This window comes from Astatotilapia calliptera, chromosome 23 (genome assembly GCF_900246225.1).
Source record: "Astatotilapia calliptera chromosome 23, fAstCal1.2, whole genome shotgun sequence".
NCBI classification, from domain to species: Eukaryota; Metazoa; Chordata; class Actinopteri; order Cichliformes; family Cichlidae; genus Astatotilapia; species Astatotilapia calliptera.
In genome coordinates, this window is record NC_039323.1 from 27,369,859 (window position 1) to 27,387,251 (window position 17,393).

The 17,393-nt window shown below is 40.2% G+C and overlaps 2 protein-coding genes across 2 annotated transcripts in view; one reads left to right on the forward strand and one right to left on the reverse strand.

The window, feature by feature from the left end:
• LOC113016076 (sodium/potassium-transporting ATPase subunit alpha-1-like) overlaps positions 1 to 17,393 on the forward strand; it is a 62,031-nt gene that overhangs the window by 12,158 nt on the left and 32,480 nt on the right. The window lies entirely within an intron of this gene.
• LOC113016538 (piggyBac transposable element-derived protein 3-like) lies at positions 6,808 to 8,061 on the reverse strand. The gene is made up of 2 exons (XM_026159438.1): positions 7,673 to 8,061; positions 6,808 to 7,575 (listed from the first exon to the last, which is right to left on the reverse strand). The coding sequence occupies exons 1-2, from the start codon at positions 8,000 to 8,002 to the stop codon at positions 6,808 to 6,810; spliced, it is 1,098 nt and encodes a 365-aa protein (XP_026015223.1). The 5' UTR covers positions 8,003 to 8,061.

Sequence of the window (17,393 nt, forward strand, 5' to 3'; positions counted from 1 at the left end):
AAAATCCTAAAAACCAAGTCGGGTCAAGCAGAGCCGAGTAGGTACTAGTAGAAGCGAGACAAATGTGATATGACTCAGTCTTTGAGTGCAGAAGTGTAAAGACTTAGAGAGTGCGTCCCATCCCAGAGTCCTACTGCAAGAAACTTATAAATAATTGGAAGATGCTGCCCACAGATTCTGTCCATTATGATATTATTCCCATGGAAATGACCCAACCTCTGCAAACGGTGCTATGTAAAAATCAGCTGCTAAACCTGTTAAAATGTGGGCTGGTTCTTCAAATAACAAGTGGCTCTGTACCAGCACTGTGTTGATGACAAAGAGTGAGTAGACTGGTAGGGAGTGTTTTTTTTTTAAATGAAACATTTCATAGGGGACCTAATTACTATGATAACTAAAGTAGTCCAGTCTTTTATCAGAATACCAAGAAATGTGATGCTGTTTTTCACCCAATCCTGTGTTTGCTAGAGGGATATCTCAAATATCTGCCAGTGCATAGATGGCCTTGGTACACCAAGCCAAAGAACAATTGATTTGCTACTGGTGTTTCAGATTGAGATCTGGGATTTCTGCCATCAGATGAAGTTTTAGCCTTACCTGCAAACCTTACAAAAGAAATCTGTGCATGCACTTGCAGTGGCAGGAAGACAGAGTCTGGATGTTTTCTGTTAGTAGAACAAATGAAGAGTTTTGGTCTTTTTTCTGCAGTGAAAATGCACAATTGGAATTACATAACGGTCGCTAGTTGTCTTTAAAAAAAACAACAACTAGTACATTGCTTACATTTTCTTTTCTAGTCTTTTGATTTCAAACTTTCTCGTCTTGCTACTTGTCTTGTGCACCGTTTCATCAAAGTTGGCCCACTTCTCCAAAAACTTCCCAGCGAGGAGAGATAATGATGGCAGAACTCTGGCTGCCTCTAGGCAATGGTGTGCAACCATATACACATACACACACTGGGTGCCAAAACCACACATGGCATATTTGCTCTTAACAACCCTTCAGGGAAAACACACACACACACGCATGATGAGGTAAACTGATGCAATCTAACTGAAAGTGTCGATTCAGCAGAAAAAAATGCACTGACAAGAAATAAAGTATCATCCACCGTTTCCATGTTTCCACAGCGTGTGTGAGATAGCAGATAGGAACTGGTGATAGTTTTCCGCTGCCATCACACTACTTCCATAAACATTTTTCGTCAGTCTTGCTGTCTGATTGCCATGGTAACCTCTACACCTGTCATGTGCAGACACACACACACCAACACGGTCACAGCCCCAAATTAGTTCAAGCCTTCCTGGTCGAAAAACAGCACATGTCGGTGATTTTCTCCTCCAGCAGCAGCTTTCGCTCTTTTTAGACTTTCACAAACATCCTGTTTTCTTCGTGTAATTATGACAATTTCCGAATTGTAAATGCACACCTAAATTTTGTCACTGCGAGGAAGAAACACACCCACAAAGCTAATTATAGCATGTGTGAGGACATCTTGTCCTCTGATCTCACCCCCTCTTAAAAATTATAAACAGCAGCTGTTGGTGATGAGCCTCCTGCATACTTATCTCCACTGCACGAGTCATTCAGGGAGTTTAATGTACTTCATGTTCTCAGAGAAACCTTAGATCTAAATGCAAAGGCAGAATAATTATTGCCTGTCATGGTTTACTTTAAACTGGCTTTCCCTTTGTTTGATTCGATGAAATGAACCTGAAAATGTTTTCTTACATTTGAAACTATGAATGGAGAGAGAGGTGTGGCTGTGACACAGTGATGAATGAAGTCATAAGGGAGGCTGAATGAAGTACTCTTCCTGATTGAACCTTTGCTAAGCTACATTAAATATCTTAAGCCCACAGTTCCAAAAGAAGTAGATTAAATAATGACAGGCACAAAATCCTTCTTTTAAGTTTTACAGTAATGATAAGTATACAGGATTAGTTCGTGCTCTAGTTTAAGCTCATTCATGCGTACTCCCTCTGAGTATTTGCTATGTGACTTGAAAGCGGCGTATAGCAGGGGCTAAGCGGTTAGCATTTTAAAAGAGCAGTTGTTTCGCTGGGTAGATGCAGTAACGTGATCTCTGGTTTGGATTTCTGATGTTGTGCTTCATCAGGGGACATTGTTATGCAATTATTGTGCTGTTGAATTTAGCCATGTTAGCACTGTAATGCTGTTTTTTCTTTCTCTAAAATTACAATAATATTTTCTTAAAAAGAATATTTTTACAAATTTTAACATTTATTTTCATGCAATCTAATCTGATGCTTTATTTATTCAGAAATGTATTTATAAACCTGCACAGGTTTTTATGTTTTTTTCTTCAGTGTGAAGCACATTGAGTTTACATTTAATAAAAATTGCCATTGCAAAACAGACTCAACAATTAACAATTTATAGATAGAAATATGCTTTCAGTCTTTAATGAAACTGGAATGCATTTCATTAACCATGTGCAAAAATAGACACGTAACATTTGCATCTACTCTCCTCTCTTTTTCCATTCGAATTACTTTCTATTAAAAGCTTCATTCTATCTTTGTGTTTATTTTATGTTAAACTCTGACTTCATTATTTTTGACAAGTGCAGCATAGCTCAGTAAACAGTAGTTTATTTTTTCATGTAGCATTTAGCTGCACTGAATACTAACAAAAGAACTGTATACGTTAATCTGTTTTTACATATAGCCTACAACAAAATTCCCTGCTAGTCCGGTATTATATAAGTGCAGCTCTGTGTTTGGTGTTTGACTGTGAAATAAAAAAGCAAAAAAGTTGTTCAACACTGGGGATAAAATTCACAAAAATAATTGGAGAAAAGAACAAAAGAAATCACATAAAATAAATAGACAAAATAGTCATAATAATCTTTTTAATATCTCGCATGATGTTTGCATGCCTTAATCTTACATTTTACATAATTTAAATCTCATCATACACTATAAACAGATCCCTAAACCCTCCTCTGTGCATCTATAAACCTTCTGCACTAGTACTTAACATTTGATACTTTATTCATACCTGATGACGCATAAGTCAGTATTTTTCTACTTGAATTTATTTAGTTGTCAGCTGTCTCTATTTTTGCCATTATTTTTCTCAGGTTATTATTAATATATGAATGAGGCGGCCTTTTTTATATGTTTACATGAGATTACAGTAGATTGTTACGTAACCCCTTGCACGTGCTCGTTAAAGTGAAGCAGCCTGGTGATTCATTGCACACATGGATAACTAAATGGCAGAAAGTCAGAGCAGGGAATGAAGTGTTACGTAACATGAATCAAGCACACACATGTGTATGATCAAGTAAACTGGGCAAAAAAATCCATCATTCATTCACTGAAGATTTGGCATGTTCGTGTGTGTATGATTTGGTGTATTAGTGTGCGATCACGCGAGCACATCCAACTCTGACTGGCAGATTGCTTGCAGTGAAATGTCAGCTGCCCACACCCTGCAACATGCTGTGCTGTGTGCGTGTGTGTGTGTGTGTGAGTGCTTCATTCACAAGAGCACGCGATAGAGTGACAGGCAGACAGACAGATGGGAGGAGGGCTGCAGAGACAGTAGGGAGGGAAAAATCAATACATAATTTCAAAACAAGTTCACTTTTTCATCATATTTAACTGATACTCTGATGCGGTATGGATTAATGCGTGACACGGATCTATTCCTCATTAAACTCAAAGAGCCAGTAATAATAAAAAAGGGTTGAAAATTTCTGCAAATCCTGCCCTGATCGACTGAATGAGCTCACAACAAATTTGCCTTTTTCTAGAACAGTACTGCAGTCACATGTATAAGCTTCTTTTTCATATTCGAGGCTGATAAAATACATTGACGTACTCTCATCAGCCACTCTAATATCTACACTTTCCTACCGCTACTGTCAGAGCTGCTTTAAATCTTCATGGCACAGATTCAACAAGGTGCTGGAAAACTTCCTCAGAGACTTTGATCCATGTTGACATAACAGCATCACAGTTGGTGCAGAATTTTTCATCTTGAAAACTGCAGCAGACCAGGCATCATTTTTACGGTCTGTTTTTTCCAGTTTTGGTGAGCCTGTGTGGAATGTAGTCTGTGGTGTTTCGTTTTATAGCCCATCTGCTTCAAGGCAGGATGTGTTCTGCATTCAGAGATGCTCTTTTGCATCCTTGGTTGTAAAAAGTGGGTGTTTCAGTTACTCAGTTACTGCTAGATTCTTATCAGATGTTTGGCCCCTCTCTCCTGCCATCAACCCCCCCCCCCCCCCCCAACACACACACACACACACACTTTGGGAACCACTGCTCTAGAGGGAGGGAAAATCCCAGCAGATCCAGAAGTTTGAATTCTCAAACCAGCCCCTCCAACAACACCAACAACCATACCAAGTTCAAAGTCACTTAAATCACCTTTCTTCCCATTCTAAACTTCAGGAGGTTGTCTTGACCTAGCTAAATGTCACAGCAGTGTCACACCAATGTGACTGGTTGATAATGAGTAGCTGAAAAGGTATATATATAAAAGGATTATATACCTATAAAGGTATATAAAAGGAAAAAAAATCATCAAGGCTCAGCTTATCTCAGTGATCACAAAATACACAGAGGATGCCACACCTGAGTTTCAGTTACCAATTAACGTTAGTATATTTAAACTAAAGGTGGGGAGGCCTGGCAACAAAGAAACAAAAAGGTGTAAGGTGAAATTCCACACAATGGGCCGCAGGACCCACAACTTCCTTCCTGAGAATAATGAGCTCAGAAAACAAAAATAACCAATAAAGCTTTCAACCTGGAAGGAAAGGAAAAAAAATCTTTACAAGGAAGCAGGGAAACGAGAGTGCGGCAGAAATGAAGAAAAGGGTGGGTAGCAGTTACAGTCACTGTTATTAAGTGAGAGAAATACAATGTTAGCGAATGACTCCGATAACCACACAAGCAAATGGATCGATCTATGTGTTTCAATCTTCAGATGAATCCCATGATTGTGCCGAAAAGTTTGACCACATGGTACATAAAAGAAGATTAAAGCACAGCAGATGATTATTTAATCAGAGTTAATGATTTATTAACTTTACTATATAAGTTAGTAATAGATTAACTTCCTTAAATCCACACATTGGTAGATGGAATAGAAACAAAGTGAACAGAAAGTTAAACAGTGTGATGACAGATGCTGGTGACATTTTGTTCTTTTGTAATCTCACCATCATGTCCCTAATCCCAGATACACTCAAACTGCTTTAAAGTTGCTGTGAAAACTCATTGTACTGACTCTATTGTCTAGCTTCATATTTACACCTGTCATCTTGCCGTGTCATTACTCACATGGTGAGTGCGTACCTGTTCCCCAACAGGAATCTCTCGTCCTTTGGGAGTGTGGTACAGTGTCATGCTCCTCTCCGAATGCTAATTTGTGCATGAATATGTGCATGATTGATAGAATGATAAGTGGAATAACCAGAAGTGTGTGTATGTGTGTGTGTCTGGTTGTAGTGGGCTGTCCTTCCTCGGCCCTCCCCACCACAGTAAATCCAGCTCTCTGGCTCTAACATCATTAAGAGGCTAAGACCAGTCCCCGGGGGCCCAGAGAGAAATCCACGTTCCTCAGTGTGTGCATGCATTATGTGCATTCTGCTTTTTTGTTCTCTGTCCTAATTCAAATTCATGCCCATGCTGTTTCTTACGTGTGGCCTGTGAAATGATCCAGCAGAGCAGTAAGTGAAGTGGAAATCTGAAATTCAGTTGCAGCAGAAACTGAAATCTGAAATAATTTTACTTTGCATCCAAGTCCATATTGTTCCCTTGAGGCTCACGTTGTCAATCCATTTTAATTCCTGTGTGTATGCGTGTGTCCAAGAAATCCATCTGCTCTCCCCTTGTTAAGATCAGCCTCAGAGGGACCCTTGAGCACAAATCCTCCCCTTCTTGCGCTTATTTACCAGACGTAAATGAAGGGAGAAACATCAGCTTCAGTATGCGAGTCCATCTCATGTCTTACAGTCTGTATATTTTTTCGTTATTACATTTGTAAAAAAAAAAAAATCACAAAAAAACACTGAAAACAAGTTGATTTCTAAAACACCTCTGATGTATAGTGATTGTCCAGTTATAGCTTAGCAACACTAGATTTACTAAACCTGCGCAAATTTGCGTAACTTCCCTAAACCCAACACCTACTAGAATTACTGGCTTTTTTATTTTCTGGTGCAAGTCCTGAGGTGTTAATCACCCCTGCTGAGAGTTTCACAGGTCGTCAGCTCGTTTCTCCTCCAGCTTTTGTTGTGCAAACCACCCATTATCCTTGAGGCCTGGCACATTTGCATTTGCTCACTCAGAGTTGCTCAGATCCAAGCCAAGCCAAACCTCTGTGTTACAACCTTCAGAAATTCCTGCCATATCGATACAAAAGACACACATTCACAATATATGGGTACACAAGTCTGTTTTATTTCAAAGTGTTTCAAACTTTACAGCGTTTGCAGACCCAGTGTTCATCATCCCTGCATTTGGCACAGGTGAATTTCTGACATGTTGCACAGGTAAACCTGCTGCGATTCCTGTTGCAGCTCTCTTGCACCTGGCACTGCATTGTCTTTCCAGTCCCTGGCACAGCAGCTGCAGCAGCTTCAGCAGCCTGTGCTAATATTTCCTTGTGCTGCATGAATCGGCAATGAAGTTCCTGAGCTAGAAGACTCAGAAACAATCTTCTTTTGCCTGTCCACCCTGTACATGCCTTGTACAAAATGTAGGCATTCCCCGTCGCCAGGTCCAGCATTTTGTAGAAAACTGCTACTGGCCACCTGCGTGTTGCTCATCTTACGGAATACATCCACGCAAGTTGAGGAAGTTCACGCCGGACTTTATTCACCGTGCCCAGTAACGTTGTTTTGCGCTGCAGCAGTCTGTGCGACAGTGACAGTGAAGTAAAGAAATTGTCCGTTGTGACGTTTCTCCCATCATCCAAAAACGGCTCCATCAGTTTCATGACCATGTTCTCTGCCAGCCTCTGTCCCTTCTGACGACTGGGGTCCTTTCCCAAGTAAGGAGATGCACTGCAGACATATTTGGTGTCCAAGTCTGTGGCCATCCAGAACTTGATCCCAAATTTGTCTGGCTTTGTTGCGTTATACTGTGTGAATGGACAACGAACCTTGGTAGGGAACAGCTGTTCATCTATGGTCATGTGTTCTCCTGGAGTGAAACTCTTAGCACAGTTCTCATTGAAGCGTGTCCAGATGTCAGAGATTGCCTCAAATTTATCTGTTTTCACCCGTTCTGCCCGCGTGTCCTTGTCATCAAATTGAAGGTGTTGCATAATTAAAATGAATCTATCTCGGGGCATTGTCTCTTTGATTACTGGCACCAGAAATCTTTCTGACCAGCAATCTAGAATGGCACCAACGGGACACATGATTGCTCTTACAAACAGGATTGAAATGAATGCCATCAGTTCATGAACTGACAAATTCCAGTCCGGCTCTGTTCTGTGGGCTTGATGTACCGTACACTCTCTGATGGTGTGCAGCATTCCCACGTCTAACAGGCAAAGGAAGCTTTGGAGCACACTTGTAATTTTACGCTGTCGGAAGATAAACAAATAGAGAATGGTAAATTTACATGAACCTCACTCTAAATGGGTTTATATAAATATCATATGTAATATGACAATGACAAACCTTAGCAGACTTTGTGGGTCCAGCTTGTGCAGTGAAGCACGAGCGATTTGCTCCTGCACTGGGTATTCCATTGTTCTCCTCTACCCACAAATTGCCGTCTTTTGCCGTGTGGCTCAGACACGGCTTTCCAGTACCACGGTGCCTCTTCCGTGGAGGCATGTTGGGTTCTTGTTCCATCTCCTTTTCAGATTCTTCTGAGGAGGTATCAGTGGCTTGCTGGACAAATGAAACCTCTCCTCCATCAGAATCTGCTTCGTCCATTTCCTGAAGCAAGGCCCAAGCCTGTTGCGCGGAGAGGTTCTTCCTGCGTGGCAGTGATACGGAGGCCATCCTGATGTGCGTTCTCAGAAATGCGTAGAAGAAATGATTCTCCCTCCTGGCCGGTCTGCTTTTATGCACAGCACTGTGCTGTAGTCAAGTAATGCCACTCCTACACATATACAAATCTCTCCTGGTTGGGGGAGGGTGTTTTGCACAACAAAAGCAGGAGAACAATAGAGCTGAAGGCCTGTGAAAATCTCAGCAGGGTGCTAGTAGAATCACTGAGCCTTTTTTCCTGCTGTAAGTCCGTACTACTACATTTACTAACCCTGCGCAAATTTGCGTAAATTCCCTGAACCTAACACCTCCTAGCACCCTGCTTAGAGGCCTTCAGCTCCATTGTAGGGTTGTAACACAGATTTTTCTCTTGCCTTGGATCTGAGCTACTCTGAGTGAACAAATGCAAATGTTCCAGGCCTCAAAGATAATGGGTGGTTTGCACAACAAAAGCAGGAGAACAATAGAGCTGAAGGCCTGTGAAAATCTCAGCGGGGTGCTAGTAGAATTACTGAGCCTTTTTTCCTGCTGTAAGTCCGTACTACTACATTTACTAACCCTGCGCAAATTTGCGTAAATTCCCTAAACCTAACACCTCCTAGCACCCTGCTTAGAGGCCTTCAGCTCCATTGTAGGGTTGTAACACAGATTTTTCTCTTGCCTTGGATCTGAGCTACTCTGAGTGAACAAATGCAAATGTTCCAGGCCTCAAAGATAATGGGTGGTTTGCACAACAAAAGCAGGAGAACAATAGAGCTGAAGGCCTGTGAAAATCTCAGCGGGGTGCTAGTAGAATTACTGAGCCTTTTTTCCTGCTGTAAGTCCGTACTACTACATTTACTAACCCTGCGCAAATTTGCGTAAATTCCCTAAACCTAACACCTCCTAGCACCCTGCTTAGAGGCCTTCAGCTCCATTGTAGGGTTGTAACACAGATTTTTCTCTTGCCTTGGATCTGAGCTACTCTGAGTGAACAAATGCAAATGTTCCAGGCCTCAAAGATAATGGGTGGTTTGCACAACAAAAACAGGAGGAGAATCGAGCTGATGACCTGTGAAAATTTCAGCAGGGGACTTCCACCAGAAAATAAAAAAGTCAGTTATTCTAGGAGGTCTTACCGGTAGGTTCAGGGGATTTACGCAAATTTGCGCAGGTTTAATAAATCTAGTAGTAGGGACTTGCACCAGGAATAAAAAGGCTCAGTAATTCTAGTGTTAGCAAGCCTAACTAGGTACAGCAAACCCGTAACTCTTCAGATTTTCCACATGTGCAGTTTTTGTGAATGGGGGACAAGTTTGATCCTCAACATTTCATGCGGTTGAAGGATTCTTGGTTTGGTTTTTCTTTCCAGAACTAAACGTATGTGCAAAAAGTATATATACATCTCTGTAATGTGAGCAAGTGTGAGCACCGCTATAAAAGCAGAAGTTTAACACAATTCCAAGGTGAAAAGACATCATCTGTGATCTTAGAAAAGCAATTGCTTCTGCCTATCTAGGAAGGGTTTGGCTATAAGGCCAAAGACTATCAATCTATAGCGAGAAAGACTGTTTACAAGTGGAAAACTTGGTGGCCATGATCAGACTGTGCAATTCTTAGAGAAACTGCAAAAGATGCAAGAGCTACATCTGAGACTCTACAGGCCTCAGTTAGCATGTTAAAGCGCTTAACAGTATAATTAGAAAAAGACTGAATAAATATGGGTTGTTTGGAAGAATTGGAGAAAGCCTCCTGCTCTAAGAAAGAAATGGCAGCAAAGCTTAAATTTGCAAAGCTGCATCTGAGCAAACCACAAGACTTTGGAAACAATGTCCTTTGAACAGATGAGACTAAAGTGGAAATGTTTGGCCATAATGCACAGCACCATGTATGGCGAAACCCAAATATAACATACCAACACAGTGGAGGAGGAATGATGATTAGGCCTTGTTTAAAGCCAGGGGACCTTAGCACCTTGAGTCACCACGAGCTCCTCTGTATACCAAAGTATTCTAGAGTCAAATGTGAGCCTAACAGCTAAGGCACAGCAGCAAATCTATAGCAGAATGACTGAAAAAGAAAAGAATCAAGGTGTTGTAATGAACCAATCAAAATCCAGACCTCAGCCTTAGTGAAATGCTGTGGTGTTCAACCTTAAGAGAGCTGTGCATAAAAAATTACTGCAAACCTCAATGAATTCCTCTGCAATGATATGAGCGACTGATAAAGACATACAGAAAACAGTGAATTCACATTACTGCTGCTAAAAGTGGCTCTACAAGCTACTAAATCATGGGATGGACTAAACAGTGAACATGGGGGTCCCATGGAAACCTTCTTTTTCCCATAACTGTAGCTACAGAAGCAGTATGCCTTATCTTTTACATCTAAAGTTCACAGTGAGTAAAAACCTGAACTGTGAACACTTCTGGGGCAAACCGACCTCAGAGGTAATTGTCATCTTACTTGCTAAAATTGCTGTACTGTCAGGTCAGGATATTCCTCAAGTTTACTGTGCTGAAGCTGAGCTGTAAGAACAGAAACTTCTGGTCAGCAAATGCCAGCTCAAACTTGGATTTAACCACTCTGTGTTCAGATACCTGGAGTTTGCACACTGTTTCAGTCTCTTATTTAAAGCTTTTTGATGCAGCTCACCATGCCAACACTGCACACCTCCTGCTGTCTTCACAAAGTCAGAATTTTTATTTTGTTTCCCTTTATCTCACTCGCACAACCATGCTAGAGTTACGGACAGTACACCTCAACTATTATGCATGAGACCTTGTTGCTAGGCAACACTGGCCTATGTCAGAATGTCTTTACATGCAAGATCAGACTGTGCTTTTTTTTTTAAGTAGTATTTTTGCAAAAGTTTTGCAGACCAGTTCGATTGGTGGTTTATCAGAACAGGCATGTGAAGGTGGAGATGAGGATATCTCTCTGTGTGTGTGTGTGTGTGTGTGTGTGTGTGTGTGTGTGTGTGTGTGTGTGTGTGTGTGTGTGTGTGTGTGTGTGTGTGTGTGTGTGTGTGTATGTGTATTAATCTTGCTTGCTGGTCATGCACTCTGTTTTAGTATTTTTTCTTTTGCTGCCAAAATTAACCCCACAAACTTTAACATTTCGCTTTTATTAATTCCCCCGATTTACTTTTAATTTGTTTTAAGTATTTCTCACATTCATATCTCACTTACTTTGTTTTTCTTTGCTTTGTCTTTGTTTTGTGTTTTTTATACAGATTTTTTAAAGCTTCCAGTGTGGATATTGTGGAATTTTAACCATTTAAATACTGATCATTATTGTAAGGTAATTTGAAGATTATACGTTTTTTTATAGAGAAGAAAAACAGAGAGAGATACGTGTATGTGTGTGTGTGTGTGTGTGTGTGTGTGTGTGTGTGTGTGTGTGTGTGTGTGTGTGTGTGTGTGTGTGTGTGACTCATTGTACATTACATAATTTTGAAGCTGAAGGAAGTGACAGGTGGGGCGGGACAATGTGGTGTTTATATTTTGAACAGTGAAAACTGTCCATCTAATCCTCATGTTACAGTTTTTCTCAGTCGCTTTGGTGCGTTTCTCAGATCAGAATTGAAATTCTCATAACTATTAGTTCAACCTCCACAACACTCAGTCATTTGTGCACATCATAGTAGCAATTTCTCCTCTCTCTGAACAAACTGCAAATGATTTCGGACATGAATCAGTTGCTTCCATACATTTCCCTGCTGCTTTCTGACATTTCCATTTGCTTATGTCATGTCAGTCAAAAGTAATCATACCTATGGATGCTGAATAGTCATTCCCAATAAAACTAATAGTCATACATCCATTGCTTAAGTCATCACACACAAAATTGTTGAACTAGTTATCACATGCCAAATATTGGCCATCTGTCAAGCAAATCCTATACCTTTCTGTATCATTTTTCCTGGAAATGTCTCCGAAATTGAACAATTGATCTCAGGTGAATTACAGCTGTCACTCATGAGGAGGCTCTACCAAATTGGTGATTTTATGTTTACATGTATTCTACAGTGAACAAGTGACTGTAGCATATTTTTCTTTTGCACAATTCTGTAGGATTACAAACACTTCTACACAATGGAAATGTGAAACGTATGTATTCAGTGTCTCAGTTACTCCCAAGACTCCCATAACATCTACAGTGACTTTACTGCACATTTCAGATGGCTGTACAGGTAGGCCATAGTGCTGTCGTCAGCATTTTCAGGTGTCACCAATTGTTTTTGCAATGGGAAACACTGAAATTATAAACTGTCATAGTGGAAACATGACAATGCCATTTGACTATCTTGTTCATAAAGATGGTGTCAAGACTTTTCATTTTGATGGCACTGACAGTTTCATTGACATGGATACTTGCTTTTGAGGTATGGATAATCAATTCTGTGCATGTGACGTGCTTTTGCAGGCTATCCACTAGGTTTTGCAGTTTGCACTAATTGTTTTGGGAAATGCACTAACTGCTGTGCAAATGTTAATGGTGTTCTGAGAAACGCACCAAAGCGACTGAGAAAAACTGTAAGCTTCAGAGCTGAACTCGAAGCACCGCATGTCCTCACATTTGGATGTTACGCCCTAGAATAAAACAACACTATGTGACACGATCAAGGCTTTAAACCTGCAGCATCAAAAGTATTAAATCTAAATATACTGTTAAACACGTTTAACGTTACTAAAAAGAAACATTTCTTTTATAAAATGCTTTTTAAATGTGTGTGTATATATAGAGATAGATAGATAGATAGATAGATAGATAGATAGATAGATAGATAGATAGATAGATAGATAGATAGATAGATAGATAGATAGATAGATAGATAGATAGATAGATAGATAGATATTTTATACTGTATATTTTTAAAGCTTGAAACAAATACAGGTCACAATGGATTTTTTAAAATGTTGACAGGGATGTCCTGAGCGAAGCTGACTTTGATCTTAAGTTGGTGGCTGTGGCTACAATGTAGCTTGCCATCACCAGTGTGTGAATGTAGTGTAAAGCACTTTGGGGTTCATAGGGACTAAGTAAAGCGCTATACAAATACAGGCCATTTACCATTTTAAAATTAGGTTCTGGTAGTCCATTACTCCTACTGTCATGTAATTTTAAACTATAAAGTTTTCATTAATTCACAGAAAATGTCCTTTTCCCCCCCGTGGACTCACTGTAAGAAAAAGAAAATCTGACACCCCTGATATAAAAGAACAAATGATCTCAAATAATATAAGCAAACCACAAGGCGACTGCTGTTGTGATTTCACACTATATTAAAAAAAATTATTTGAATTGAACTTGAACATGAAATCTAACAAAGCCATCACATTCAAATGAATGCGGTTTATAGTGGTTGAGAAATTATCAGATTACCTTTCTGCAAAACACAAAAGAACTGCAAACACTGAAATATTGTTCAGGTTGACTGCAGTGAGCAGTAATCGAGGAGGAAGCAGGTGCTTGATTCTTGGCTCTGACTCTTCTGTGCTGCATGTTTTCCATGAACCTCCGGCCAATCTGTGCACGAAGTAAAACTTGCAACAGCAATTATCTCCAGGAGTTCTTGGCAAAAACGAAGGTTTTTGTAGGATACTATCTGTTTAGGGATGTGCATTTATATGTATATATATGCATATAGTGCTGCAGAACTGTATAACAGTATAAATGTTTAGTGAAAATAATACTTGGTCATGCTGACTCACGCGAAAGGTCACTTTTCACAAGAAAATGTAAATTATTTTAAACAGTACCTATTATGCTCATTTCCAGCTCTATTTTGTTTGCGGGGAGATCCACTAGAGTAGCTTTGCATCCATCACTGTTCAAAATTATCTTGACTTGTGTTTTACAAGGCCTCACTTGATCCTCTGTGGCGGAACAAGGTTTTTAACCTTCTTTTAAAGGCACCTTGCCATGGAAGCCAACTTTCCTTTGATTGGCTGGGTTTGAACATCAAGTGGGTGGGGCTTCTGTGCTATGTCCCTGAGATGACCGTAGTGAGAACATCCGGACTCTACGTGCCCTTTAAGTGTTTTAATGCTTCATTTCACCTGATGATTTTGCCATTGATTCATTTTATCATTGCTACAGGTTTTAGGATTAACACACATGTTAAATGAGGGTGAAAACTGGCCTCTTGTATGCCATACATGTCTGGTAAGGTGATAATAATCATTTCATTTTATGTTCTGCAAAGGTAATCAATGTCTGTAACTGAAAAAACAGAATCTTAACCTAAAATAAACCTACTTTAACCTAAAATTCATCTGCCCTTGACCTGCAGTTTGCTACATTAAGATTTAAATAGATGGAAGTCCTGTGAATAATATACCGTAGCAAAGTACCATCCGGCTGTAGTTAGGTCAGTGGGGGATTAGTCCAGTGGGAGGTGGTGTTGCTTTGGATTGGAGTGGGCGTGCTCAGTTTCTCTTTCTCAGTGACCATTTAGCTATCGGTAAGCATTTCACGGCGCTTGTATAAATATTCATGTTGTCACGTGTGGGTGACTGGAAGAGCTGGACAGATTTACGTTTGTTTTCATCAAATTTTATCAGTCACGGGCCCTCCGTCCCCCATCCCCCTCGCTCATCACCCTCTCTCTCTATTCTTCTTTCTATTCCCGTTACTCTGCGGACCACTGTTAACACAGGTCTCGTTGTGTGTGTGTGTGTGTGTGTGTGTGTGTGTGTGTGTGTGTGTGGTGTACCCTGGTAGTTTTCCATGAGGGAAGGTTGTGAGGGCCCCAGGGGAAAGTCTTTACAGAGGGGAGGAGTCAGCATAGGAATTCTGTGCGTGTGTGTGTGTGTGAGAGAGAGAGAGAGAGGGGGGGGGGGGGGGTAAAGTGATTATGATAATGAAGAGGAATGGGTGATGTGGGGGAAGTTACAGGTGTATGCACGTGTGTGTGTGTGTGTGTGTGTGTGTGTGTGTGTGTGTGTGTGTGTGTGTGTGTGTGTGTGTGTGTGTGTGTGTGTGCACGCATGTGTGAATGAACTCCTACTAAGAAATAACTAGCAGGAGAGTGAAAAAAAAGAAAACTCTAGAGTACAAAGGGCATCTTGAGTGTGTGTCCTTCTCGTGTGCAGTGTCAGGAACTGAGATGGTATTGTACAAAAGGTGAATAGAAGCTGGATAGGAGAGACTAAGAAAATGGAAGACAGATAAGAGCTTGAAGGAGAGTGAACTCAAGACAGAAAAAGTGGGGAAATGAAGACAAGGAAATCCTTTGTTGTGATATGCCTGTGTCCTTTCCAAGGACAAGATGACATTCCAGTACCATCATGTGACAAGTCTCCTCCTCTCTTGTCTGTTCGGCTCCTCCTTTCCGACGTTATCGTGTCCCTCCCCTGACATTTTCCTCTGCTCTTAGCTTCTCCCAGCAAGTTGCCTTTCTTTGTCCACTGTGGTGAAGGAGAGGTTAATGAGAAGGTGAGAGACTTTTAAGTGTATAAGGCCGATTCCAGAAAGGTTGTGAGGCTGTGTAAAATACAAATAAAAACTGAATTTAATGATTTTAAAAAATGTTGTGAACCCACATTTTTATTCACATCAGAACATAGAAAACGTGTCATTTTAAGAAAAGAAAAAAGGTCATTTTGAATTTTATGGGAGCAATCTCCAAAAAAGTTAGGACCGGACCATGCTTGCCACTTTGATATGTTATTCTAGCTGCTTAACAGTCCTGGATCTACTTTCTTGTATTTTTCATTTCATGAATGAGTTCAGTTAGTGGTGAATCAGCCTGCACTTTCTACTATCAAGTCATGCTGTTGTAATAGATGCAGGATTCAATTTAGCATTGTCTTGCTGAAATGTGCAAGCCCTTCCCTGAAAAAGACTTTGAATGGAAACATGCGTTGCTCTAAAACCTGGATATACCATCATCGCAGAGGGTGACTTTCCAGATGTGCAATCTGACAATTCCATAGACATTAATAGCCCTTTTCCACTAGAACCTACTTGGGTGGCTTGGCACGGCTCAACTTGGTTTTTAGGTTATTCTGTTAGGTGAAAAACCATAAAACCCCGGCCGGGGTTCCAAGCAATCTGAGGCAATCCAAAAATGTGACGTCAACATACTGCATGCCATCGATTCGCTAGTCAGTGGCATCACTCGGTGAGTCATCCTCTTTAAAAATCAAAACCGCCATTTTTGAAACCTAGAAACCAGGAAAATGGCCACACAAAAGACAACACTGTGTTCCCCGAGTCTGATAAAAAGCCAAAGACCAAGCAGCAGGTATACCATCGCCTTGACGTCCTCCATCGTTATGGTGTTCGTGTCACTTATATATGACATCTTGGGACTTTTTGCCACGTTGCTATAACAACCCTACGCACATTAGGTGGTACTCGATTGTAACAGAAAACGACCCAAACCGAGTTGAGTTGAGCTGAGTAGGTACTTGTGGAAAATGGCTATAAAGCTGTCTCATACCAGCACCAATTCAGACTTTTGATAACTGATGACAGATTTACTCATTTTAATTTTTTGACCACAGAAGTTTTCTACTTTGCCTGTGTTCATTTTAAACTAACCTTTGCCACGGAGAAGATGGTGACATTTCTGGTTATGATCCTCCACCCATTTTTCTTTATTCCTTACTTCTAAAAAACTCTGCCAATCATGTTATTGGCCTTTTGCTAATTAACCAAATTAGATAAAAGTGTTCCTCCAGCTGTTTCGGTTTACGTCCCTCTACTTTGTCCTTCTACCAACATATTGAGATGTGTTGCTGCCATCACGTTTTTAGATGAAACAATACTTCTCATGAAATAAGAAAATGTCTCAGTTCAAACATTCAATGTGTTTCTCTTTCATTTAAATGTCTTTTCTATTGCAAGTTTCTATACAGGCTCAGTAACCTTTTTTTTTTTTTTGCCTTAACTTTGATTAAAGACCAATAAATAAATAAATAAATTCACTCTAGATTTCCAGTGAAAAACGTTCCAGGAATATATGGTTAAATCCATTGTTTGGAAAACTGAGCATTTCACTTTAGGGGTAATCAGCCCTAATCCACCACCTAGATTAGAGGGGATTTACTCATTATTAACTCATGCACTACAGGTCTGCCAGTTTCATGCCCACTGCTTATTACATTGTAGAAAAGAATATTTCCATCAACCTCAAGAATAACAGGAAAAACATCGCTGTGTGTGGGTGCAGTGATTGTAACAAATTTCAAGAAAATAGAAGAAACTGAAATACATACAGGGAGTGCAGAATTATTAGGCAACTTAACAAAAACAAATATATACCCATTTCAATTGTTTATTTTTACCAGTGAAACCAATATAACATCTCCACATTCACAAATATACATTTCTGACATTCAAAAACAAAACAAAAACAAATCAGTGACCAATATAGCCACCTTTCTTTGCAAGGACACTCAAAAGCCTGCCA

Coding starts and splice junctions, on each gene's coding strand:
- LOC113016538 (XM_026159438.1), bottom strand. CDS start 8,002: ATGGCCTCCGTATCACTGCCACGCAGGAAGAACCTCTCCGCGCAACAG. Junction 7,576..7,672: donor GACCCACAAAGTCTGCTAAG/GTTTGTCATTGT, acceptor ATCTTCCGACAG/CGTAAAATTACAAGTGTGCT.